The sequence below is a fragment of the Acanthochromis polyacanthus genome, chromosome 3, assembly GCF_021347895.1.
Source record: "Acanthochromis polyacanthus isolate Apoly-LR-REF ecotype Palm Island chromosome 3, KAUST_Apoly_ChrSc, whole genome shotgun sequence".
Taxonomy (NCBI): Eukaryota; Metazoa; Chordata; class Actinopteri; family Pomacentridae; genus Acanthochromis; species Acanthochromis polyacanthus.
Window position 1 is genome coordinate 29,311,412 of NC_067115.1, and position 27,976 is coordinate 29,339,387.

Here is a 27,976-nt window from a genome sequence, read left to right on the forward strand (position 1 = left end):
TTTTCCTGCAGCTGCACTAGTCACGTCCACTGCTGGGTTCTTGTGGTTGTCCTGCTTTTTTGTATCAGTTGTCTCATTTTACTCTGCTTCTGCTTTTCCTCCTTGTTTTTATAGTTCTACTTCTCTTCTGCAGCTACTACTCTCTCTAACCTATCCATGGTTCATGTTCTGTTTTGTTTTTTTTGTCATCTCTCCTCCCTTTTCCTCGCCCTAAACACCCTCCCTGAGCCTGGCTCTGCTGTAGCTCTCTTCATGTTAAAGAGTTTTTGTCCTCTCTACCGCCACCAGTAGGTTTTTTCAGACTGAATCCTTGGATTTGTTCAGTTTTCTGTGTGCAGTTTGGTAGATTTAATAATACTGAAAGGTCTTCGCTTTAATATTTAAACTTGTTACGTACATTTTTTGTTAAGCTGATTTCTCAGAAGGACGCTTTAGCTCCGTTGTTTTAACTGTGTTGTATAAATGACACCTTTCAGAGGTGTCTGGGCTGAATGTTTCACCACACGATGGTAGCGTTTCCACTTTTACCAGAGCCAATTACAGTCAGACATTTTCAAAACACCCAACAAGGCTGAGGTAACACTGAGAGCATCACCGTGCTGTCCTCTACAAGTTCTGCAGCCCTCAAACACAAAAGTAGAACCTCCGCTCTCGTGCTTCTCTGTAGGGAATAGAAATCTAACTAGAAATGTAAGCATGTGGTGTTAAACTCAGTTCTACTTTGAAGTCAGAGTTCAAATCCGAATCCCAGAAACGTACAACTGTCTGGATGCTTTTTGAAAGTGTAGTAGCTCCATCAAAGTGCACACACATGCACTTTTTGTAAATGTGTGTAAAAAAAAATCTACCCTAAAAGAATGAGTTACAGTTTATTAAAGTACACACAGTGATTTGGGACATTGTTTACAGTTTAAGTCTGGGTTTTTTTGTTTGTTTGTTTTTTTTTGTTAGTTTTCAGGTTAACATGTATATTGATACTGTTTTTCCCAGTGATTTTACTTGATATTACCTGTAACAGTCATTCCAGAACTGGAGGACATTTTATGTCCCACCCATCAAGTTTCAAATAATCCAAAATACTAAAACATGCAGTTGTTGTGTAAATTTACTTGCCCTGAGACCAAATAAAAAAATAATAGAAAAAATGTTTGGGAATATTTTTTAAAATAAAAAATAAGTCTGGAGTTCCCCTTAAAATGTCGTTTTTCTCTTGTCCCACAACCCTGATGACCAAATTGAAACTCAAAAACAGCTAAAATGAAATCCAAACTTCATCCTAAACCTGTTTTTGGTAAAAAATAATAATAATAATAATAATAATAATTTTTTTTTTAAATTTCATTTCATTGTTCTAATTTGGGGAACTTTTTTTTAAATCGACATAATATTTTAAATGGTAAATATTATGCATGTGTCCCACAACAACCCTGTCAGCATAACTTTTTTAGCAGACAGAAGAAGAAAACAGTGAATCACATGAAATGCTGGAATTAACATCGTCAAACAGTTTTCCAAAAGAATGGGTAGAGCAAAGCTGTGTCCTCTATTCTATTTTTCATATTTTCATAACATTATCAGCTTTGATTGAATATTTCACTCTACCTCATATTATCAGGATCAGACTAATTCTTTTGACTTTTTTCCATCAGTGAGTTTGTCCTCTTGGTCAGCAGTAACAGCTAGCTAAATATCTAGCTTCTACTGCTGAGAAAAAGCTAACATTAGCATGGATTAGCAACCCTGTTACTGTGATTAGAGTAGGGTTAGCAAAAACAAATAAAACATGGAATAAAAATGGTACCATTGATGTGTAAGCTGAGCTAATCAAGCCTTTGATAGTTGGAGTGGATATGTAGCAGAAAATTGTAAAAGAGAAAGTTTATAAAAAAAATTTTTGAAGCCCAAATGTCCTCATGGACGTTGAACATGGAACATATGTAAGCTAATATTATTGTTGTTGTTTTTTGTAGTAGTTTTTTTTACAGTGTATGTTGTGTCACTTTTTGATGGGCGCTGTCCAGGGTGCTGGAGGAGTGGAAGCGCAGAGAAACTAATTGTAAAGCTTATTTTTCGTTCTTTCTTTCTCTCTTTTCAGCTATGAAGAATGTGGAGGTTATCCTCCTTCTTCATTATTCCATGTAATTTGTAAAAAAAAAAAAAAAAAAAATCAGTTCTGCTGGCGCCAAAACAGTACATAAGACTGCCACCACCATGTTTGGTGTTCTTGGGGTTAAAGGCCTTGGCTTGTCTCCTCCAAAAAATAGCTAATTTTTTTTTATTAGCATTATTATTATTATTTCATGGTGCAGGCAAGTGAAGTTTTCAGGATTATCTTGGAACATCTGTAAACTAATATTATTATTGTTGTTTTTAATGTTTTGTTGTTGTTTTACAGTGTATGTTGCTGTCCAGGATGCTGGAGAGGTGAAACCGCAGAAAAACTAGTTGTAAAGGTTAGGTTTCTTTCTTTCTTTCTTTCTTTCCAGCTATAATTGCTCATTTTAGGACGGTGCAACGACCCTTCTAGAGACAAGATCACCCCCTTTTTTTTTCTTGGCATCATCTTATTTTAATGGGACAGTACATATGTATATGTAAATTCAGTCAGTAACCAGTCCAGCTCTACTCTTCTACCTCCCTGCAGCTGAACAGGCTCAGATTAGAAACTCTTTTCTGGTCCGGTGCTGAGCCTCGGTGAGGAGGCGGCCGCTTTAAAAGCATCAGGCTCCGACGTCAGCGCCGTTTGAGACATGTGGGTTTGACATCCAATAGACGGATCAGGGATTTAGTCAGCGCCTTTCTCTCAGGAGATCCCTCCGTGAAGACCAGCGTAAAAGAACGAGGGGTTCGCCACGGCTGCAGCACCGTCAGCAGATTGAATTAGGACCAAGATTTCCTCCGCAGCTGCAGCATCACTTCACCTCCCGGACAGAAGCACCGTGTAGCGACCATGTCTGTAGCGGGGCTCAAGAAGCAATTCCACAAAGCCACTCAGGTAAGAGGACACGGCGTTCTGCGCACCAGCCCCCACCGTGTGTCAAAGTGTCACATTACTGGAGTGTCCAGATCCTGTAATGTTCCTGTTTCTGGTGAATAATCGCTGCTGCGCTCATGTGAAATATTTCTGCCCCATCTGTTACCTGCTACCTCTTCCGTCCTGCTGCTTGAAAACACTGCAGCATTGCGCCAACAGAATAATTTATCACTCGTGCTTTACTCTAGTTGCTCTTGTGCGTAACGAGAAGACACGAAATTCATCCAAAACCACGTTCTGCTCCGTCTGGGGCGGCGGATGTCACCACGGTGTGATGATACCGGAGGACGTCAGCTCCTCCCGGTACCCTTCAGATGACATTCCGCGCAGAAAAGCAGTCAGATCCGCAGCTCATGGCAGCCACGCACACTTACGATGCGCAAGTTGTAGCCCTGAAACGCAGGCCCTGATTAAATCGGTGTTTCTTGCAGCCAACCACAGTGGGAATTCCGACGCGCACGACGTTATGCAATCGTTAAGTGCGCCTTGGTTGAAAATCCGCTCCTGCCAGTAGCGGCACGCCATGACCTCTGCGCCCTCTAAACGCACTTACCGCCTATTGTGGGATGCCAGTGATAAATTAAATTAGGCCCTGCGTATTCCCCATCTAACGCTGAATCATGTGGTATTATTAGATCCCAGCACGGTGCGTGTGAGGCGGCTCGGTTCAAGGTTATGGAGAGGCTTCCTCAGCCCACCCACTCATCTGGCTGATTGTGATGCTTTGTCTCAGCTGTGGAGTTTAACTTTAGGGCCCCTCAGGGAGGCGGTCAGGCTCACATGTGATCCTCTTTGTGGCCGGAGCCGCTGACAGATCTGTCCCTGCAGTCGGACACCAAGTCCAGGGCTTGGGGTGAGTTTTATTTCCGGGGTCTGAGGGAGGTTGTGGGGGTGAGTCACAGTGACAGTGACAGCTTCAGACCCCCACAGCAAGACCCGTGGAGGCCCAGTGAGTCACACACAAGCCACTCTTCTTTATCCTGGTTGTCCAGATCAACCGAACTCTATCTACGGGCTCCAAGGTGCATTTTTCTTCATCTTTGCTGGCAGCTGTCACTAAGATGGAGGGTATAACGGAATAATTGTGGGACTAATAACAGCCTGTCTGTTGAAGGTCACTGCCTGCAGATGGGAAGCTTTCTTAACTGCACATTATACCTGAATTACACAGAATGAGGTAGCAGCTTGTGAATAAATTTACACAATTCACAACGGGTGCGGCGGAGTCTGGTGTCGTTTTCGTGTCCGACACAGGATTTGCAGATCAAAACTGTAAAGTATAACCGGAACAGTTAGATCTTGTTGAAGGATCACATTAGAAAGCAGAATAATTTGCTGTTAACATGTTTCTCAGCTTTAATCAAGAGCTCGTTATATCAGATCGGATCTCGACAGCAGCCCACACAGGGCATTAGATGGCTGCACAGATTGTGTTAATTCTCTGTGATGAGTCTATTGTCACCCATTAGCGGAGCCTTCCCTCTCCATGTGTGCGTCTGTGTGTGCGAGGTGAGGCTTTATATCTGTAAATATGCATACCGTTATGCAGCTCATGCATGAAGAAGGGTTGTCAGGTGTGCAGATATGCAGTGTGTGTGTCTGGAGTTGTAGCTTTTCACACAGCTCTGTCTTCATTGCTCAGTTTTAAATCCCGGTGTGATTCAGCCGGCTCCAGGCTCACAGCGAGTCGTCTCTGTGGTCTCCTGCTGTCTGCCTCTCAATGTTACAACCCCCCAAACACACACTGTAACACACACACAAACACACAGTGGCAGAAGGCTCCCCTCAGCCCCTCTGTTCTCGTGCCGCCACCGTCCTAATCCAAGTCCAGACTTTATAGGAAGCAATCTGGCTACTTGCACAGATCCATGCTGTCCAGCCACACTTTAGGAAGACCCCCAACCCCAACACAAGGACAGGGGATCAAGAGATTAAGGGTTTGGAACCGGGGATTTAAAATAATCAGACGGCAGTTTGAGGGGAATGAATATCAGGATTGGTGGTTTTTATTTTGCACAAGTTGCACAGTTTGGGCTCATTCCTCGTCGCCTGTCATGAAGCAGTGCAGATAAAACGATAGAATATCGACCTGCAGCTGTGCTGATTTGGAATCAATCATTTAAACCAGAGGTGCCAAACTCATTTTAGTTCAGGGGCCACATTCAGTAAAATGTGATCTCAAGTGGACCGGACCACTAAAATCATAACATTATAGCCTATAAATAACATACATGATGAACAACCTGAAATTTCTGAAGAAAATTAGGTTCAATTTCAACAACATCATGCCTCAGTTTATCATTTACACATTACAGCTTATGGATCACTGAGTGTCTACAAAGACACGAAACATTTAGTCATCTGGAACTGAACAATGTAGTATTTTACTTTTTGATCAAAACAAAAGTCAGACAAAAAACAAGACAAATATTATAAAAATGAGACACAGGACCAAGGGAACAATGATTTATGATCAAAATGACAAAAAATATTACAAAAACAAGGCACAAAATGACAAAAGGGAGAAACAAAGTGGCAAAAACTAGACAAAATACGCAAGTGAGACAAAAAGGAAACACAAAACAAAAAAACGAGAAACAAAGCGACAAAAACATGAGACAAACCCCAACGTCAGACCAAAAAAGACAACAAACAACAAACAACAGGGGAAAATATTTTATAAAAGAGACAAAAAAGAAAAAAACGAACAATGAGCATGATAATTTATATTTTTACAAATTTGTAATTTGCAGTTAATGTCTTCTCTGTAATTTTTACTCTGTACAGAGTCGTTTCTCGGGCCGGATCGGACCCTCTGGAGGGCCGCGTGTTTGACACGTTTGGTTTAAACCATTTTTAAGCAAAAATCATCTGATGCAGCTCCTCTGTAACTGTGAGGGTTAACTGGTTTGTTCTGTTTAATGCAACGGCAAAAATATTTCATGTTTTGATGGATATTTTAAAGTTTTTTGGAATCTAGCTATTGATAATAGTATCATAATTAACAACAACAAATAACTATCCAATAATTTGAAAAAGAAAATGATCTGCAGATTATCAATAGTGGAAATACTCATATTTTGCAGCAGTATCGATTCACACATAATGTGAATTTAAACTATTCAACTGATTTTATAGAGAAATCAGCCGAGGAACATCTTATTGATAGAATAACTGTCAAATCTGTAGTTCATCATAATAATCCAGTGCCTCAGTGACTGTTTTATGCGTAGATTGGAGCAGATTTTGAATCCTAAAATGCTGCATTGACCTCATAGCCTAATGTGTCAGTAATCGCTAATTAGCTGTGCAGCTTTGTCTGAAGTTAAATATGCGACATCTGCTTGAGAAAATCCTCTTCCTTGGTGAGGAGGCTTGCCGCATTTCTTCGTTCTGGACTTTATGGGTGCTGAGAGTGCCGGCTCATAAAACCAGAATGCCGTGAAGCAACTGGGAATTTATGAGATTCCTTCACACCACCTCAGTTTCACCTTCTCACATACATCACTTAGTAATTTATTTCGCACAATCACACTTTTCCCTGATAGAAGACATCTCTCTCTCTCTCTCTCTCTCCCTCTCTCTCGCTCGCTCTTTCTCTCTCTCTCTCACCCAAGGACATCCAGTCTCAGTGTTGGTACATTCATAACGGAGCCATTTTACTAAAGAAAAGAAAGCACAGGGCCATGAAGGGTAAAAACCCAGCTGGTTCACCAGAAATTGCTTTGTTAAATTTATGATTGATTTATTTAGCAAGCAATTAATTAGTCATTCTCACTATGGGCTGCGTTACAAAGTGATGCAACTCTGTAATGAATCAGAACACCAGGAAACATTTTGTGTTTGATCTAAAAGAAAGTACAGCATCATAGCTGTGCATGCGATGGTCCTCTCTGTGTGTTCGGCTCAGTCTTGTCGTATTTTTAAAGGTGACGATTTCTTGCTGTCACGTCACGAGTCGGCTTCACCTCACAGTCAAATGAGTCATGCTCGGAGCAGATGCTACTTTCACCATGCCTCTGTCAGAGTCCAGTTCTGCAGCTGATCGCTTGTGCATACGAGCATTTGATGAGTGTACCGGCGTGGTGAGGCTTTTTATATTGGACTGTCCACTAATGGGTCGTTCCAGAACTGGAGGACATTTATGTTCCACCCATCAAATTTCAAATAGTCCATGTACTAAATACATTAAGTTGTGTAGTAAATTTACTTGTTCTGACACCAAATCTAAAAAAAAAAAAAAAAAAGGAGAAAAAATGTTTGAAAATATTTTAAAAATACCAAATAAGTCTGGAGTTCCCCCTAAAATGCCATTTTCTCTTGTCATTTTCTCTGTCAGTATAACCTTTTTAGCTGGTAGAAGAAGAAGAAAACAGTGAGTCACATGAATTGCTGGAATTAACATCATCAGCAGTTTTCCAAAAGAATGAGTAGAGTGAACTTATGTCTTCTCTTGTATTTTTCATATTTTCATAACATTATCAGCCTTCATTGAATGTCTCACTCTACCTCATATTATCAGGAAAAGACTAATTCTTTTGACTGTTTTCCATCAGTCAGTTTGTCCTCTTGGTCAGCAGTAACAGCTAGCTAAATATCTAGCTTCTACTGCTGAGAAAAAGCTAACATTAGCATGGATTAGCAACCCTGTTACTGTGATTAGAGTAGGGTTAGCAAACAACAAATAAAACATGGAATAAAAATAGTACCATTGATGTGTAAGCTGAGCCAGTCAAGCCTTTGATAGTTTATTACCTATTATTGATGAATATGTAGCAGAAAATTGTAAAAGAGAAGGTTTATTTTTCAAACGTTGTGAAGCCCAAATGTCCTCCAATTCTGGAGTGACCCTAATCATGTCTTTTTAATTGAGATCTGACTAGTTTTTTTGGTATGCGCCAGGCTGCAGAGAGCTCGTTTTATTTCAGTGCAGCGAGCATGTGCTCCGAACCGAAAGAAAAAAATGTTCATTAAATAGAAATTGCAGGAGAGAGAGAGAGCAGTGGGGCCATGAAAGCTTGAGAAAGAGAGAGAGAGAGAAGCAAACAAAAAAGAGGAGTCTTTGGGGTGTTTTGCTCTTGCAGCTTTTTCACATAAAATGGTTTCTTTGCTTCTTGTCAGTGTCAGAAAAAAGCTGACAAGTTTGCTTAGAAGTTTGGCTTCCTCTGCACGCACAGCGCATACAAAGGCACTTCATTTAGGTTTTCATTTATGTCAGATTAGGAAATTGAAGGTTGTTTTTTTTTGCAAACAACATCATCTCTAAACAGTTGAATCATAGACATGGTAGATCTTTTTGTCACTATGTTGGCATCTTGACCTAAAGTCTCATTTTGCATCACAGGCATCTCAAATAATCTTTTTTTTTTTCTTTTTTTACCTCACTAATGTGTCTATATAGTGTGTTTTTTCTTATTATATGCCGAAAGACATCATTAATCATCCAAGTTGCGACTTACAATTGTGTCTGGTAGAAGAGTTTTACAATATTAAATCAGAGTTAGACATGAGCCGATGTGCTTGAGCTGCAGTGAGAGAAGAGAGGTACACCACCGTTCAAACGTTTACTTAAAAATGTTCTTATTTTTGAAAGAAAAGCAGTTTTTTCAATGAAGATAACATGAAGTGAATCATAAATACAGTCTAGACATTGCTAATGTGGTAAATGACTCTTCTTGCCCGAAACAGCTGATCTTTAATGGAATATCTCCATAGGGGTACAGAGGAACATTTCCAGCAACCATCACTCCTGTGTTCTAATGCTACATTGTGTTAGCTAATGCTGTTGAAAGGCTCATTGATGATTAGAAAACCCTTGTGCAGTTATGTTAACACATGAATGAAAGTGTGAATTTTCATGGAAAACATGAACTTGTCTGGGTGACCCCAAACTTTTGAACAGTAGTGTCGGTCACATTTTAGATGAAGTAACAGTGTAGAGTTGCATCAGAGTCATTTTAAGGCAGGAAAGAATCATTTTCCCAAAAAAAGCGTCTAAATATGTAAACCACAAGTGTTTCATAAGATAACATGTTTCTTAGAGAGAGCACTGTGTACACTTACAACGTTTCCAGCAATGTTCTTGGCTGCAGAATGACACCATATGGCGATATAATTTACAGTGCAGTTCATTAATTCTCGTTTATTACAGTGTAGTATTTATAAAATTATTATCCATCACAGTGATAAACAGAGGCTGACGGCTCCACAGATTCAGTTTATTTCAGTGAAACAAGATTTGCTGAAACGCCCTGTCAACAGGTATAAGAAGTGCGATTGTCATTTCCTGACGGCACACCGTGGAAACGGCCAGTGCTTTCCTTTTAGTATGTACATGTCACAATGACAGTGTCACCCATTATATGTCAGGAATGATCTCTGCAGCAGTTTTAACATCCATTCATCCATTATCTATGTACTGCTGAACCCTCATTAGGGTCCCTGTCCTGCTGATTAAAGGTACATGTCCACCTCATCCATTTTTTCCTGCATGTAAACACACTGCCTCTGGAAATCGCCCGCTTGGTGGGTATGTATTTGAGGCCTGTAGGTGGTGTTCAACTCCTGTCGACCTTCTTCTCCAGCTATCCCGTCTGCCTCTGATTGGATGAACGCATTGCCTCTGGAGCTGTCTACTCCTGGATTTCAAGCTGGACCAACATGGCGGCTCGATTGCAAACTTTCTGTTTTATTACGAAAACAGTTCAACAAAAAGTATTTCTGAAAGCGTTTGAGGAGCAGCCTGTGCAGCTGCTGAATATGTTCTCATTTTAGTTGAACGACGGCTCGTTTAGACATTTGACAAAAATTTCGTGATGCGTCGGATCTCCCCACGCCGCATCGAATTTGCATAAAGTAGAAGTTGAGTCTACTTCATGCAAATGAGCTGCGGAAGCTCTGGGGAGACACACCTGATCGCAACTCAAAAAGCACCACAACGGAACCAACATGCAATGCAATGTGTTTCACGTAGACAATGGATGGGATGCGTGAAATTGAAGGATCATTTGGATACATAGAGACAAACAATCACACGGACAATTTAGAGTTACCAATTAACCTCAGGATGCTTTTGGACTGTGGAAAAAAGCTGGAGAACCCGGAGAAAACCCACGCATGCACAGGGAGAACATGTAAACTCCATGCAGAAAGATCCCGGGAAGAAAACCGGGGATTTTCTAGCTGCACGGCAACAATGCTAACCAGCAAGCCGCTTTGCTTTAACGTGACCCTGGGAAAACTGTTAGAGAGAGGGGAAAAAAAGCAGGATGACGTGTCAGCTGTGTTCTGGGTATAAAGCTAGATTATCTGCCAGGATACTGTCGCTACATGTAGACGCGCCTTTGCTGGAATCTGCATCCGTCTGTTATCAGGTTTGAATGGGGTGTGTTTCCTGCAGTGGGTGATGGAGCGGTAATCCTTGATTCTGTAGTCAGCATCGGTTGGAGTAGAGATTTCCCAGCATGTGTGCTGCATACTAATAGATAGATAGATAGATAAATACTTTATTAATCCCGAAGGAAATTGTACAATAGTCCGTTGCTCACATTCATAAACACAGAAATAGAAATAAAGTTAAAAAAGTACAATTAAAAAGACAAATAGCAACAGCCATAATAAATAAATCCAACATTAAAAAGTCAAGTGCTACTCCAAGGTGCTATGAAGTTAAAGTTAAGGCACTGAAAAAACAAAGTTCAGGACCAGCATCAGTCTCTCCTGCTCCTCCCTGAAGTGGCTGCATTATACAGCCTGATGGCACGAGGGACAAAAGAGTTTTTAAGTCTTTCTGTGGAGCAGCTCAATGAAAGATACCTGGAGCTAACAGAACTCCTTTGCCCAGAGACCACAGGATTTAGGGGGTGGCTGTGATATATCTAATATATATAATTTCAGAGCCACACACGATTTGTGATATGTCATTTCATTTGACAGTTTGTAGTAAACCTCGGGGACTTTTTCTTGGTCCATTTAGATTTAATTCTTCATCCCTATCGCGCAAATACAGGCGTTTCCAGCGTGTACTTGGCTCTTGCCTCGTAAATAAGTTTGCAGTGTGCAAGCACGTATGTGGACGTGCATAGATGCGAGCCTGGGGACGACAGTGGGGTCCTTGGATGTGGTCGACGCCTGCGGGGCTTTAGGGCAGCAGATTGTGAGTGGGTGACTCATCCAGCCTGGATCCTCGCTAGGCCCTACTGCAGTGCAGCGTAAAACAGATCCAGCTGGGAGATAACAGATGGGGAGGGTTGGACAAAAACAGCAGAGCGAAGGAAGAGAGATAAGAGAAGACCTGAATAAAAAGGAGAGAGAGGGAGATAGAAAGCACCCTTGGAGGAGGCGGGGAGTGGCAGAGAGACGGAGGGAAAATTCAGCTGAAGGCCGGAGCAGGAGGACAGGCTCAGACAAATCAAACAGAAGAGTGTGGAGAATGTCAGATCTGCAGGGATTTACTGTCTTGCAGGAGACTTTTACACCAGCGCAGAATTTTGTCAGCTGATATTAGAACCAAGGCAGTCTGTATTTATTTTTACCTGTTGTGTAATTCCGAGTAAAATTTTTGGTACGACATATTTATTTTCTTTGCCAATTATTCTGCAGATTGTTCGCTTAATTATTTAATTTATGAAAAATTCTGGTCAAAATTCCCCTTAGATAAAGGCGACGGCTGTTGTCCGTCCATCGGTGTACTGCAGTAGGAGAAGAAAAGCAGCAAACCCTCAGTTTTCAGACCTGATAGTTACTCCGCCAAGGAGGTGGAGCCCCAGTGGAGTCACGTGATGATCAGTTTACGTCTGTCTGTCTGTCTGTTAGCAACATTACTCAAAAGCAGACAAATGGATTTGGATGGAATGTTCAGAGAAGGTCAGAAATGACACAAGGACCAATTGATTAAATTTTCACAGTGATGCGCCTTATAGTCTGAATCCACGGATTTGTTAAAAATTTTTGCATCACCATGGGGTAGCAGCACAGGGTCACTATTACTATGACAAGTGAACACTACATCAGCTGTCTGCTGACGATCACAATTGCGATCCGACTACAAATCCACCACTGCGGACTTATCAGGACTTATCCGTCAGAAATGATGCAAGAAATATTTGATTAAATTGTGGGGGTGTTTCTGAGTCCCATCAATTCCTGCCGCCTGCTTCATATTTAGGTCACGCAATTTGGTATTGGTACACAACGTACACGTGCATATCATGTGGGCTCAACGCATGTTTTGTTTGTAGGTACATCTGTATTAAATGGCCATTTTCTGTGGTGCTGTGATTTTTCAAGATTTCAGCCGTTGGAAATGATACGACCGAGCAGTCTTGGCGGAGTACTGCACTCGAATGGTTAAATCTTTTTGGCTCCATTTCTGAGAGAAGAGTGCCATATTTCCCAATAAAGGATTACTGTGGTCAGAGGATACATGCAGTGGGGTTGTTTTATGTTGACACTGGATGATTCTGCAAATCATCAGACTGCATTCATGCTTTCACTTCTTGCATCTATAGCAGCTATGGTGTGGTTAGGGGGGAAAAAAAACTCCTTCGTGGTTATTAAACTAATTATGGAATGCTGGTAACAAACAGGCAAATGTTTCCTGCAGAGCTGTGAGAGAACACAAACTCAGATCCAAGCCAAATGTGCTGCACACCCATCCTGACCTCTACACCTTTGTGGCACACTTCCCCCCCCTGCGCTGGCACTGAACCTTGGCAGTGGATGTAAATCGTGATGCCCAGAATGGTCCAATATGGACATAACAGCCGTAGTGATGATGCCTCATGTCTGCCACGTGCTCATAAGACAAAAACCCACTGCTGAAATGCTCTCCGAGGAATTAATGCTCCTTTCAGCCGACACACTGGATCCAGATTTGGCCAAGTGAGGATCAGCATTGCAGTAAAAGTGATGCTGCACTGGATTGGGTCCAGCGGTACGGTACCTGCAGCAATCCACCTCCCTTCCTTTTTATCTCGGTTTATTTTCTACCCTCTCGATGCTTCTAATGCTCTGTTTCTTTTGCTTTATTAAAAAAAGAAAGATCTTAGTACCGCAGTTGAGTGTTTTTTTTTTTTCTGTAATGTCTCCGTCTACAGATCTGATGTCCTTTGCTTGAGCCTTTCAAACAGTCGTACTTTTTTGTCAACCCTCGGACAGTAAATCTCTCACAAATGTTTGGTTTCGGTGGCTGAAAGCTGCTCCCTTCCTGAGGGAAATCTTTCACTGTTTCTCGGACGTGTTTTTCTCTACGTTAAGGTCGCAGTGACAGTTTTTTCGGCTAGTGTGAGAGTCAAACGTCACCTCCATCAGCGCACCTGCAGCAAACCAGTCATTTTCCTGACACCGCATTAATCCTCAGGACAACATTACAGCAACTAGTTTTTGTCTGTTGAATCTTGAGCGAGTGACTCACCATCCCCAGGCCTGCAGTGGAAAGGTGTGGCCAGAAATGACACAACAATGAGTCTGACTTACCGTATATCTCACTAAACTCAGTATCTTTACTCAGTTTATTAAATAGAAGCTGAACTTTGGCTGAATCTTTGAATACAGTGTCGATACGCTACCGTTCAAAAGTTTGGGGTCACCCAGAAATGTCCTTATTTTTGGAAGAAAAGCTTTTTTTTTTGCAGTGAAGATAACACTAAATGAATCATAAATCCAGTTTAGAGCAGGGTTGTCAAACATGCGGCCCGCCAGAGGGTGCTAGACCGTGACAAGTTGTTTTGATCATAAAGTACAATACTGTATTGCTCATTGTTCTTTTGTCATTTTGTGTCTCGTTTTCGTAATGTTTTGTCTTGTTTTTGCTGTTTTTGTCTGACTTTTGTTTGTCTCTCTCCTTTTTGTCATTTTGTGTTTCCTTTTTGTCTCGCTTGTGTTTTTGTCTTATTTTTGGGATTTTATGTTTCCCTCTATTCGTTATTTTTGTCTCGTTTGTGTCGCTTGTCCATTTTTTATCGCTTTGTGTCTCATTTTTGTAATATTTTTAGTTTTTTGTCTTTTTTTGTCGGACTTTTGTCATTTTGATCATAAAGTAAAATACTATATTGTTCAGTTCCAGATGACTAAATGTTTTGTGTCTTTATAGACACTGTGTGATCTGTGAATTGTAATGTGTAAATGATACACTGAGGGATAATGTTGCTGAAATTTTATTTATTTTTCTTTAGAAATTTCAGGTTGTTCAGCTTGTTTAGTAAAAAGATAATTCCATAAATGTGATCTTTTTGCACTAAAAAATTTGGAGTTGTGGTAATTTGTAGGTTATTATGCTGTGATTTCACTGGTACGGCACACTGGAGATCAAATTGGGCTAAATGTGTCCCCTGGACTAAAATGCGTTTGACACCCCTGGTTTAGACCTCGTTAATGTGGTAAAATGACTGAAAGATTTTTGAAAGAAAAGCATTTTTTTCCAATGAACCAATGAAGATAACATTAAATTAATCAGAAATCCAGTCTAGACATTGATAATGTGCTAAATGACTATTCTAGCTGGAAACAGCTGATTTTTAATGAATATCTCCATAGAGGTACAGAGGAACATTTCCAGCAACCATCACTCCTGTGTTCTAATGCTACATTGTGTTCGCTAATGATGTTGAAAGGCTAATTGATGATTAGAAAACCCTTGTGCAGTTATGTTAGTACATGAATAAAAGTGTGAGTTTTCATGGAAAACATGAAATTGTCTGGGTGACCCCAAACGTTTGAACAGTAGAGTAGATTGTAGGTAAAAGCGTTCCACTGGTTGCACATTTCTCTGTTCTGGAGGTTACAGACAGACGGACTCGACCTACACTAGAACTACTATCAGCTTATCAGCTGTGGTTAAATGCTGTGTGAAAAGGGGAACTAACAAGATAAACTCATCAAATGTCTTCATCCAGTGGAAATGTGGGTGAGCGATGTTTAGCCAGTTCCAGATCTGTCAGAGGAGAAGAAGGATGAGTGAAAACGGTGATGCCTGGTGTTCTGCAGAGTCATTCATTCTTCTGTTGACAGCCACTAGATGTTTTATGGTTTGGCTATAGAAAGTAGGTTGCTGTTCATCACTGTCCATGGTTTCTCTCTCGTCTTCTCCATTTGTTTCCTTCTCACTCTTTCTCAGCATCAGTATTCAGGCCATGGTTGATGTTTTATTCACGACTTGTATATTATATATTCTGGGCATCAGCCACTGCAGGAGAGACGAGTGTTGACTTTGGGGCTGGAAAATCGAAATTCTCAGGACTTGTTTTTAAGCATTAGAAGAAGAATTTCTTCACATAATCAACGGGAAGAATGAGCGCTGGTGGTTGGTCGATATGTTCTAATCCAACCAGATTCTCATTGGTCAGACAGTAGGTGGTATCACATGTATGCAGCGATAAAGCACAGCATCAACAGCCTAGCAGTTCATTATTTTTGGCGGTGGGTGGAAGAGACTGAATGTGAAAAATGGGATGTTTTGTATTTTCATAACTTTGCTCTCGTTCAACCTGATCAAGGATGCTAGGCTGAGTTTATTACATTTATCAGACTTTGCTTGGAGTCGGCTTCAAAATAACTGACTCCATGGCAAAGAAGTTGTTGTAGCTGCGTTTTGTCCGAAAAGAGAGACCACAAAATTCTTCCATCCATTATCTAAACACCACTTAATTGTCATTAGAGTCATGGGGGACTGGAGTCTATCCCAGCTGACTTAGGGTGAAGGCAGGGGACACCCTGGACAGGTCACCAGTCTGTCACAGGGCTACACATAGAGACAAACAATCACACTCACATTCACACCTACGGAGAATTTAGAATCACCAGTTAACCTCAGCATGTTTTTGGACTGTGGGGGGAAGCTGGAGAACCCACACATGCACAGAGAGAACATGCAAACTCCACACAGGAGATCCCAGGAAGGCTGAGATGCAAACTGCTGATCTTCTAGCTGCAAGGTGAATTGCTAACCACCAATCCACTGTGCAGCCCAGACCAGAAAACAAAAAATTTGAATACCACACCTAAACAGCCAATACAGCATGCCATCTAAAAACAGCAAGCTAACCCGACTGCATCATGTTCCTCCATAGTTCTTGTACTCCGATCCGCGGGACGACTTTGTAAAGTGTAAAAATTACAGAGAAGACATTAACGGCAGATTGTAAATCTGCAAAACTGGAAATTTAAAATAATATCTAGGTAATGTCTGACTTTTGTCGCTCGTCTCATGTTTTTGTCATTTAGTTTCTTGTTTTTGTCTCGCTTGTGTTTTTTGTCTTGTTTTTGCCATTTTGTGTTTTGCTTTATTCGTGTTTTTTGTCTCATTTTTGATGTTTTGTGTCTCCTTTTTGTAATGTTTTGTCTTGTTTTTTTGTCTGACCTTTGTCATTTTGATCATAAAATAAAATACCATGTTGTTCAGTTCCAGATATCTGTGACTAAGCGTTTTGTGTCTTTATAGATGCTCTGTGATCTGTAAGTTGTAATGTGTAAATCATAAACTGAGGCATAATGCTGTTGAAAATTAATTTTATTTTTCAGGTTCTCATGATTTGTAAAAATGATTGTTCCTTAAATGAGACATTTTTTGCACTAAAACGAGGGGGGGGGGAATTAGAGTTGTTATTTATTTATAGGTTGTTATGCTCTGATTTTACAGGTCCGATCCACTGGTGCTCAGAATGTGTTAAATGTGGCCCCTGAACTAAAATGAGTTTGATGCCCTGATCTATGGAGATATTCCATTAAAAATCAGCCGTTTCCAGCTAGAATATTCATTTCCCACGTTAACAATGTCTAGACTATATTTCTGATTCATTTAATGTTATTTTCATTGGAAAAACTGATTTTCTTTCAAAAATAAGGACATTTCTGACCCCAAACTTCTGAACAGTAGTGTAAGTTAATATAGTTCTGTTTTCCGAAATGAATATAGGCCGGTGTGTTTTTATGATTTAAGTACAAAATAACCAGGTTGAAATGACCTAGTGTGCTGCAAATAGTCACCTTTTATGTTTATTTATAACTTATTTAGGTTAATAAGGCTAGCAGGTGGCAGCTTCAGTTGGTGCTTTTGCTTTCGTTTTCCATCTGAATATGATTTTCACCATTAACAGAGCATGGTGAGAGCTCAGTAATATTTTGCTGTGTGACGATCCCACAATTAATATGTTCAAAAAGCAAAGCAGTTTCCTTTTACGCGCTGATAAATCTCCGCTCCAGGGACGTTCAGGTCGCGTCACTACGACCTGAATCTATCACTCACTCTTCTTAAAACCAATTCACCGTAGCTCGATATTGGCTTCTGTTTGACTGTCAGCGTGGCGTGGACATGATGGAGGGCATAATTTGCAGATATGGATGTGTTTACAGCCCCAACAACCTTGTGCGAGGCATTGTGTGTGATGGGTCAGACATTCTCTCAGGATTAAATAAAGGGTCACTGTCCGAACTGAGGTCACGAGCTAAATCACGTGATGTGATCGTATCTTCAGATTTAAACGGACAAAAAACATTATGCATCAACAGAGCTACCATTTCATTTGACTTCATACTTTGTGCTACTCTTGATGAGCGGTTGTATTTATTTTAGAGATGGAGGCGTTGAAATAAAGACACAATACGTTTAATCTACAGATACACGTTGCTCGCATGTTTTACAAATACACATTTCCCCTATACATCAGTGTCAAACACTTCACAAACGAACAACTAAAAAGTCAAAGAAAGGCATTTTTTTGTATCATAGCTGAGTTTTTCCTTCTTTTCTACACCCTGTATCATCTTCTAGTGTAATATTTTTGACTGATATACAAAACGTTAAGGATGATATAATTATGACAAATGCTGTTAAACTAAATAGAGTTAAAACATGAATAAACTGCATAATAGTGCATATTCTAGTAATGACTGACACACACACAGCTGGAAGATCAGAAAGTAAAACATGTATTTTTGGTGTCAAGTCAAATCACATCCTTTGTAGAAAAATGATATATGGCGTACTCAAAACATTATAGTGTAAACTTAAGGCAATGTAACTTTTAAAAGAGGCGTATCAGAAACGTAATACATAAAGGTACGCTGCCTGTCCAAAAAATAGTCGCCACTAAGAGTCTTCCACTGGATAATTACTGCAGTGATGAATATGTTTCAGGCATTTTGTGTCTTCTGTGGGGGGTGATCTAGTGAAATATGATAACCTGATGTCGAGATCTAGAAGTATCATGGTGTCAAAACTGTCCCCAGAAATGCGCCCTGTAGGCATGAAGAAAATGACCGACTCTCACTGCATAAAAGACGAAGCACAGCTCAGTATCTCTGGCTTTTCTTGTGGTGTTGTCACTGCTAAGAACTACTCTTGGATTTTTTTTGTCGACAATTAATCCTACAGCCTCTGAATGCTGACTTCTTCTAGGGATTCTTTGAAGATATTTAAGGAAGCTTTTTAGACATTTCAACATTGTCAAGTCTTAGACTCTGGCCCATGATTTGGGACTTGGTTTCCACTTCCTCGTATTTTGCTGGTAATGCTTTGTTATTTTGTGCAGTTGCGTTGCTCTAAATCACAGAAGAGAGGACATTTTAACAGGAAATAAGGAGAATAAAAGGACTGAAAAGGGGGTGAGGGGACAAAATGTAAGAGCGAGCAGGAAGAGATGAGAGGAGGAAGTGGTGGAGAGAAGTGGAGAGAAGAGGAGGATGTTGGGAACAAAAGAGGAGAGGAAGCAGAGAATCCTCAGTTTGGCTCATGAGGGGACTGTAATGAGGGAGAGAACATGCTTTTTTCTGTCTACATGTCTGCTATGGCAAATTTCCAACAGAGGAAAGTATATATTTAACTGTGAGGATGTTCCCTCAGTAGGAAACCATGTTATTTGAGCTGAACCGTGGACAGTGAACCGGTCGCCCCGTGCACAAACAGCATCCTCCCACCAGCTGCAGGCCGCGGGCTGAATGGCTTGTCGGGGATTATACTCCGATTAATCAGTGACTTTGCATCATATCGGAGCTGCGTGTGACTCAGAGTCAGCGCGCTACAGCAGTAATCTGTGAAACGTGCTGCATGTGCCGCACCAGACCGCCAAACGTACCATGTGACAGGGTCAGAGATTCAGGAGCTCTGCCGGGCTTTTCTTTGTTTTTTTCAGAGTAGTTAATGTCATTTGGGGATTTTCATTCTGCGCATGATTGCACTGAAAGATGTTCAAACTATACGAGGATGGTCGTGTAAAGCAGGGCTTTCAAACATACGAATGATTTTGTAAAGTGTAAAAATTACAGAAAAGGCATTACCTGCAAATTGTACATTTGTAAAACTATAAATTTACAATAATTTCTAGACCATGAAAAGTTGTTTTGATCATAAAGTAAAATACTAGATGGTTCTTTTGTCATTTTGTGTCTCCTTTTTGTCTTGTTTTTGTTGTTTTTTGTCTTTTTTTGTCTGACCTTTGATGCTTGGCTCATGTTTTTTGTTGTTTTGTTCTGTTTTTTTCATTTTCTTTCCTTTTTGTCTCGCTTGTGTTTTGTCTTATTTTTGTCATTTTGTGTTGTGCTTTATTCTTTTTTGTGTGTGTGGTTTTAGTCGTTTCGTTTCTTGCTTTTGTCATTTTTTGTCTCGCTTGTGTCATTTGTGTAATTCTTTTGTGACGTTCGTCCAATTTTTTTGCCAATTTGTAACTCTTTTGTCAAAATTTTGGTCTCTTTTTTGTTTTGTTTCGTCTCGTTTGTCTCATTTCTTGTCATTTTGTTTCTTGCTTTTGTGTCTCCTTTTCTTGCTGTCTTTTTTTGTCGTTTGGATCATAAATCATTGTTCTTTTGCCATTTTGTACCTAATTTGTGTAATATTTTTTCTTGGTTTTGTTGTTTTTTTGTCTGAATTTTGTCTGAATTTTGACATTTTGATCATAAAGTAAAATACTACATTGTTTATTTCCATATGACTAAGTGTTTTATGCCTTTATAGATATCTGTGATCTGTTAGTTGTAATGCAGAAATGATAAACTGAGGCATAATATTGTTGAAATTGAACTGAATTTCCTTACAGTATTTCAGGTTCTCCATAGTGTTTTGTAAAACAAAATAAATATATAAACTATTCCTATAATGTGAACATTTTCAGAATGTACTTTTTTTGCCTTTTTTGCACTAAAACAAAGGAAAACATTTGGAGTTGTTGTTATTTATAGGTTATAATGCTCTGATTTTTCTGGTCCGGCCCACTTGAACGGACCCTGAACTAAAATGAGTTTAACACCCCTGTAAAGATTCAGGCACTGCATTTATTTTGGTATAATCCACTAAATATGCCTTCATTATATAATTTTAGCTAGGTGCAGTAATTAAATGAAATTAAACCCTCACTGGGATGTCTTGTAATCCCTCTAATGCTGTTGTTTGCTGAGCAGTTGAGTAATTATTTAATTACAGCTGTGCTCTGTATAAACAAGCCCCTTCGTCTTGTAAAGCTGAACAAAGTTGTTTTCCTGCTCTTCACTCAGTATAACGAACACCACCTACAGGCTATATCGCAGATTAGACGCCTTAACTTATTATTATTATCTAAATGAAGGATAGCTTTTTAATTAGGGGGAGATGTTAATGGAGGTGTGTTGTGTTCGCTGCTGTGTGATCAGGTGTTTATAGAAGAATGTGGTGGAGAATTTTTCTGAGATAATTGAGTGCAGTTAAGTAAGTGAGAGAGAAAAACGTGAATAGAACTGAGATTTAAGTGGATTTTTTTTTTGTTCCAGTCTTTAAAGTTTGTGTGTTTGTCTGCATGAAACACACAAAAACCAACATAAAGGATGCTGTTAAAGCGAGCTATGCAACGCTTTGCTTTCAGCGTTAGCGTTTACAAGCAGTGTTAATCTGGTTTATCATGTGTTAGAACTCATAAATGGAGGCTGGTGTAGAAACAGCTGATGACACATAGTATAGTGAAACACTTCACTGGTGACGTTTAGGCTAATTGTTCTCCTAATATTACCTTATGATAATATATGCATTAATAAACACCCAAAAATGCTGTACATCAGAGCTGTCAGTCATTTTAGTTCAGGGGCCACATTCAGTCCAATTTGATCTCAAGTGGGCCGGACCAGTAAAATCACAGCATAATAATCTATAAATAACCACAAATCCAAATTTTACCTTTGTTTGAATGCAAAAAAGTACATTCTGAAAATGATCATGTTGATGGAATGATCTTTTTACAAAATATCATGAACAACCTGAAATTTGTCAAGAAAAATAAATTCAATTTCAACAATGTTGTGCCTCAGTTTGTCATTTAGACATTACAACTTACGGATCATAGAGTGTCTACAAAAGAACAAAACATTTAGTCATGTGGGACTGAACAATATGGGGTTTTTTTTACGGTATGGTCAAAATGACAAAAGTCAGACAAAAAACAACAAAAAGAAGACAAAATATTACAAAGAATAGACACAAAGTGAAACAAAAAAAAGAAATGGACTAATGACACAAACAAGACAAAAAAATTACAAAAGCAAGAAACAAAACCACAAAAACGTGAGACAAGCAAAGGCAAAAAAGACAAAAAAAAACGCAAAAACATGACAAAATATTACACAAAATGAGACAAAATGGCAAAAGAACAATGAGCAATCTAGTATTTTACTTCATGATCAAAACAACCTGTCATGGTCTAAAAATCATTTTAAATTTATAGTTATACAAATTTCCGATTTACAGTTAATGTCTCCTGTAATTTTTACATGTTACAAAGTTGTCCCTCGGACTGGATTAGACCCTCTGGGGGGGACGCTTTTGACACCCCTGCTCTAGAAGAAGAACAGTGTAATTTATTTTTTGCTGGCAGTGTATTTGTTTTTTCAATCTTCTGTTTGACGTACTGTCTTCCCCTAAAAATCTCACTCATGTGTCTAACCACTGACATCAAACTGTTAACTGACAGATTTTGGTAAATTCATCACAACAGAGTTTCTAGTAAAAAGGGAGCAGAAAAATGGATTTAAGCATGTGGACAATAAACCTATGAGTCAGAGAGGATGCACATCTCAGCCACAGTCAATAAATTATTGACTTTAGCCTGTGCACGGACACAAACACGCCACTGCTGACCATCTCTCTAATGCAGCGGCAACAAAAGCTGAACTTTACAGCCTTCATGATGGGAGGATTTATTGCAGGGTTGTTGAATTTGGATGCTTTAGTTTTATCTCAGCGTACTTGAAAAAGTGTCCGTTTGAGTGGTTAGAAAAGCTCCCCAGACACACTTCAGACTTTTGTCATTTCACTGTAAATGATGCTTTTAATATCAAGCTTTGATTTAACACCTGGAGATGAATTCATGGCACATGTTGACCTGCTTTTTTGTTTTTTAGTCACAGTCTTTTGGGTTTAAATAAAGCTAATGTTCTGACTACAACTTACTGATGTGCAGACGCTTTTCATAAGTTTTCTTTTGTATCCAACTTCTTCCTGTTTAGGGTGTTTTTAAGGGCTGTGACCAATAATTATTGAAAATGTTGTTGACGTATTTTCCCAATTAATAACTTTCACATGCAGTCCAAATCCCAAAGATATTCAGTTCTCCAAGGAGGTGAAGTTATGTGGCCACGTATGTTTGTCTGTCTGTCTGTCTGTCTGTTTGCAACATTACTCAAAAACGGACCAACGGATTTGGAGGAAATTTTGAGGGAAGGTCAGAAATGAAACAAGGACCAAGTGATTAGATTTTATTACTGATGCAGCTTGTAGTCTAGGTCCACGGGTTTGTTCAAGATTTGTTCAAGATTGTTCAACAATAGATAACCCTCCTGTTGTCCTCATTTACGGGCACCAAAAAATAGTGTTTCTTTGTCTGAAAAAAAATCCAGAAATTCAGCAGAAAAATTCCCCAAATTTCTGACAATTTGCGAAACCTTCAGGAAGAAAATTCTAATAATTCTTTAAAAGTTTCCCTTAAAAGTTTTGTTTTAAAAAAATTGCCCAAATTTGGCAAGAAAATTCTTGTAAATATTTTCAAAAAATGACTAAAAATCTTCCAAAAAATCCTTAAAATATCTAGTGATTACATATATATCAGTAAAACTTCTAATGTTTTCTTTAAGAACATTCACGCACAAGAAAATCAACCAAAATCTAGTGAATTTTGCTGGATTTTGGTAGATTTTCTTGTGTGAATGTTCTTAAAGACACATTTTTTTAACATTTCTTCTTTTCCACCAAAAAATGCTCAGAAATGTCCCAAAAATTTTGAAAATCACGTCAGAAGTTTCACTGTGAATTTTTTTTTTTCTCCACATTTTCAAACTTTAAATCGGGTCAATTTGACCCGCAGGATGACACGAGGGTTAAATTGTGGGGATGTCTCTGAGTCCCATCAATTCCCAGCACCTGCTGCATATTTAGGTCATGCGATTCAGTATCCGTACATAACATACACATGTATAACACAGACCTGTGCTCAGCACAAGGTTATTTTGTTTGTAGGCACATCTATAATAAATGACTACATTCTATGTTGCCGTGATTTCTGATCATCAATAACTAATAAACAAATGCTGCATTTCTGACTATGCCATATGGGGGAATGAGCAGCCTTGGAGGAGTACTGCACTCTCTGAGTGCTTTTCTAGTTATTGTATGTGAAGAAGAGGCTTAAACCACAGATTTCCACTCCACAGATGACTGAAAGAAATACAATCGATCATAAGAAATCGATGTAGACTGAGTTTCTGTTAGCTAGCTTATCATTTTAGCTTGAAATATTTGAGTATTTATCGTTGTATTTGTGTTGAATTGTATATTTCTGTGTTCGTGGAGGTTCAGCAGTAGCAATCAGTGTTCTGGGTGTCATTACATGTCCAGTGAGTCTGTTATGACCTTCTTCATGGGCAGGAAATCTAATCAAACCAGACCGGCGTTGAATAGCAGCTAGTCAATATCAAATCTACAGAACGTCGGTCTGCAGGGGCTTTTCAATTTTCTCATCTTTTATTGGGTCATGGCAGTTTCTGCCTGCATTAATATTATTGCTTATTTTGGGAGGGGTTGGTGCAGTATGATTGAAAGTTTAGTATCAGGAAGGTGAGGATTTTGCAGTTTTATTGATTTTAGCGTAAATGCTGCTTGTTTCTTCCAGGCTGAATAAGCGTTGAGTGGCTTGAACTTAGAAGACATTTATCTTCACTGGCAGAAATAATGAATCTGCTCCAGTCTGAAAAACCTATGTTGTATTCAGGGACCTCTCATCTTGGTGGATAATGGCAGCGTCTTGTTTTCACTAGTGGAGCTGTTTTTGCTCTCACTGTTGTACTGACCTCTCTGCTTATCTTATGTGTCGCTGCTCCAGATCTTTTGTCGCTCGCATCTCTTCTTATCATCTCCTTTGTGATGTGTCCTCAACTGTCACTGGTTCATTTATTTAAGAGGGACAGCATCCAGCTCAGAGAGAAATGTCATCATTTGATGCACTGTACCAGATTATAGCTTCGAGCTTATTCACAGCTGCAGTCCTTTGGTAGGTCAGAGTAAACAAACAACACAATAACTGACAATAGAGAATTGTTACAAAATACAGAGTTATGCAGAAAAGAACACACAAGATGCACAGTACTGTCTAACCTAGATCTGTACTTTATTCTGTCATACTGCAGTATTATAACACAGGACATTAAGCTAATAAGAACACATACACTACCGTTCAAAACTTTGGAGTCACTTAGAAATGTCCTTATTTTTTGAATGAAAAGCTTTTTTTTCAATGAAGATAATACTAAATTAATCAAACGTACAGTCTAGACATTGTTAATGTGGTAAATGACTATTCTAGCTGGAAACAGCTGATTTTTAATAGAATATCTCCATAGGGGTACAGAGGAACATTCCCAGCAACCATCACTCCTGTGTTCTAATGCTACATTGTGTTAGCTAATGGTGTTGAAAGGCTAACTGATAATTAGAAAACCCTTCTGCAGTTGTGTTAGTACATGAGTAGAAGTGTGAGTTTTCATGGAAAAAATATGAAATTTTCTGGGTGACCCCAAACTTTTGCACGGTCGTGTAGATTGTAGGTAAAAGCATTCCAGTAGTGGCACATTTCTCACATTTTTCACCTCTCCTGCTGGTACTTGTTTAGAAGAAGATGCTACAGAATCTGTGTTACTGTTTTCAGAATCCTATTTACTACAGGAAACACCAACAACAAACACAGCCTCCGGACAGCAACTTACCACACTGGTAATGTTAAAGTTTGCTGAAGGTTTGGTTTGTTGAATAAAGCAGCTCTGCTGGTTTTATTCACGACATTTAAATGTTCCACCAAAACAATATGTGTCACTTTTTTTGACTGAACTTTGTTGCATCCTTTGGTTAGCACCACCCAACATGACTGGGATTGATTTAAAGACATATGAACAAGACAAATCAAAATGAGGTGCAGTCAGACCATTCTGCACTGACAGTTCTAGAGAATGGTCTGACTGCTACAGGGCTACAGAAGCTTTAATGTGGATATTTTAGGCATTTTTTTCTTGAAAAATGATTATTCAGCACTGTTCCCAGTTATATTTTGTTGATTAAATCATTGATGAATAATTTAAATCATACTGTGCAGTATTTTAGTTTGCCTCTCTATATATTTTTGCTCTACATGCATGTCCATTGTCTGTCTTTTCATCTGTCCCTTTAATGTAATTCCTTGTTTTTTTATTATTTTTAAATGTCACTAATCATTATTTCCAGGAGCATTAAATCCTAAGGGTAGCATTATGTAAGTGTCTCTGAACTGAATTAATTCTAAAAAAGTTAATTTTTTAACATGAGAACAGTAGTGTGAGGACGTCGTCTTAACTCTCAGTTCCCTTAGAGTCTTTTTCTCCCAGCATACGGACAATCTCGGCCTAATTGGGGCTTTGAGATGCAGTTAAAATCTACAGTAACGTCCCGTATCTTTGGTAAGCGGTTAAAAGGGAGCTACTGATTATTGTAACTCCATCCATTACAGAGTGTATATTTCAAATCCTTTCACTGGGCTTCATTATTGATTAATGGTCATGTGCTCAGTGGAAGGAGTGTTTTGGATAGAGACTGATGGAGTGTAGCTTTTAAATTGGTTAAAACAGCTCAGCCAGTGTGTGTGATTGTGTTTATGTGTGATTTATGCAAAAGGTCAAACTCCTCAGAAAAACAAACCAGCCTGTGCTGTGGGGAAACGCTTGCATTCATCTTTCCTGAACCTGTTTCCCCTGAGATTGAAATTATAGAAAACCAACAAATCAATCAGTAGAGCAGCAGATATAAGAAACAGCTGCTGTCACCAGAATTAATGCATCTGACCAAATGAATGACACAATCAGAAATGCCACTGGATCACATATAATGCAAGACTTCAGTGCCTTGAAAAAGTATTTGCCCCCTTCTTGAATCCTTATTTTTTCAGTATTTTCCCCACTTTAATGTTTAACACCATCAAAAAAATTTAAATATTAAGCCAAAATAACCCAAAAAAAGGAAAAATGCAGTTTTTAATTGATGATTTCATGTTTTAAGTGAAAAAGCTATCCAAACCTACCTGGCCCTGGGTGAAAAAATAATTGTCCCCCTTGTTAAATCATGATTTAACTGAATGGCTTTAAAAAACAAAATGAAATGGACTTGAATCCGATGGAAATGCTGTGGCGTGACCTTAAAAAAGCCGTTCATGCTGGAAAACCCTCCAGTGTTGCTGAATTGAAGCATTTCTGCAAAGAAGAGTGGACCAAAATATCTCCACAGGGATGTGGAAAACTCATTGGCAGTTCTAGAAAATGCTTGATTTCAAACAGTTATTAGGTTTAGGGAAATTACTTTTTCCCACAGGGCCAGGCAGCTTTAAAATTTTTTTTTTCCTTAATAAATAAAATCATCATTTAAAGACTGCATTTTGTGTTTATTTTGGTTATCTTTGTCTCATATTTACATTCATTTGTTGATCCTAAACACGAAAGTGGTGACAATATGCAAAAAAATAGGAATTTGAAAAGGGGGCAAATACTTTTTAATGGCACTGTATGCGCTCAGCTTGTGTGGGTGGATCTATGTTCTCATTTTATTCTCTACAGGCAGCTCACCTGCTGTTAAATGACCCTCTCTAGAAGTGTTGATCAGATTGGATACGATTCAAAATTGGGAAGACTCTTCAAAATAAAGCTGACTAAAATGTCACTAATTATAGATAAAGCTGGTGAAATGTTAAGTGTTCATGCCTAATAAAGTGAACTGTATTGAGGATAAACGATGTGGTCATGCACACACTCTGCAGGCAGCGGTCTGAAAGTGAGCTTTAATAACTATCATCAACACTGATTTTCACTGTTCATTATCCAAGACGGCACCATCATTACTCCCACGCAGATTTAGCTCACAGCACTGCTGGGTAAACATTAAAACGATATTACTATTAGTCTACTGTATACATTTAACGTGTTTTCCTGTTCGGTTGTGGTTTGGAAAGAGTCGGGTCCTCGGCGGGCCTCAGAGCTCTATCATTATCTCCTGTGAAGAACACGCTGGCGTTTGAAATGGAAATTGCAGAGTGGCAATCATGTACAGAGGAAGGGAGACAGCATGTGTGTCTATTTTTGTGTTCACGTTTTCTCTGTGTGTGTGTGTGTGTGTGCGTGTGTGTGTGAGAGAGAGAGAGAATCAGTCGCTCCATGTGGGGATGGAATATCATTTATATTGTCAATCATTGTTTCAGGGTCCTGTGCTGGTGCTGAATGAAAGTGGAATATTTTAGATTTAACCAGTAATGATGCTAATAGGTGATATTTTATGCAGCATTCATTGTTGTCATGAAGCGGTTCCATTTCGATGCCGTGACAAGCAGCAGTCAGTTCCTCCTTTTACAGATAAAAAATTTTTTGCAGCTTTTATTACAGTCCAAGCACCGAATGGTGTGAAGACCCTGTTGAATCCATGGGTTTTTT

The 27,976-nt window shown here is 39.2% G+C and overlaps 1 protein-coding gene across 1 annotated transcript in view; it reads left to right on the top strand.

Annotated features, from left to right (window-relative positions):
* Positions 1 to 2,714: 2,714 nt before the first annotated feature.
* The window catches only part of sh3gl2a (SH3 domain containing GRB2 like 2a, endophilin A1), a 54,336-nt gene continuing 29,074 nt past the window's right edge, over positions 2,715 to 27,976 (top strand). The window contains 1 exon segment of the mRNA XM_051945600.1: positions 2,715 to 2,995. Within this exon segment, the coding sequence (XP_051801560.1) occupies positions 2,951 to 2,995 (45 nt within the window). The 5' untranslated portion in view covers positions 2,715 to 2,950.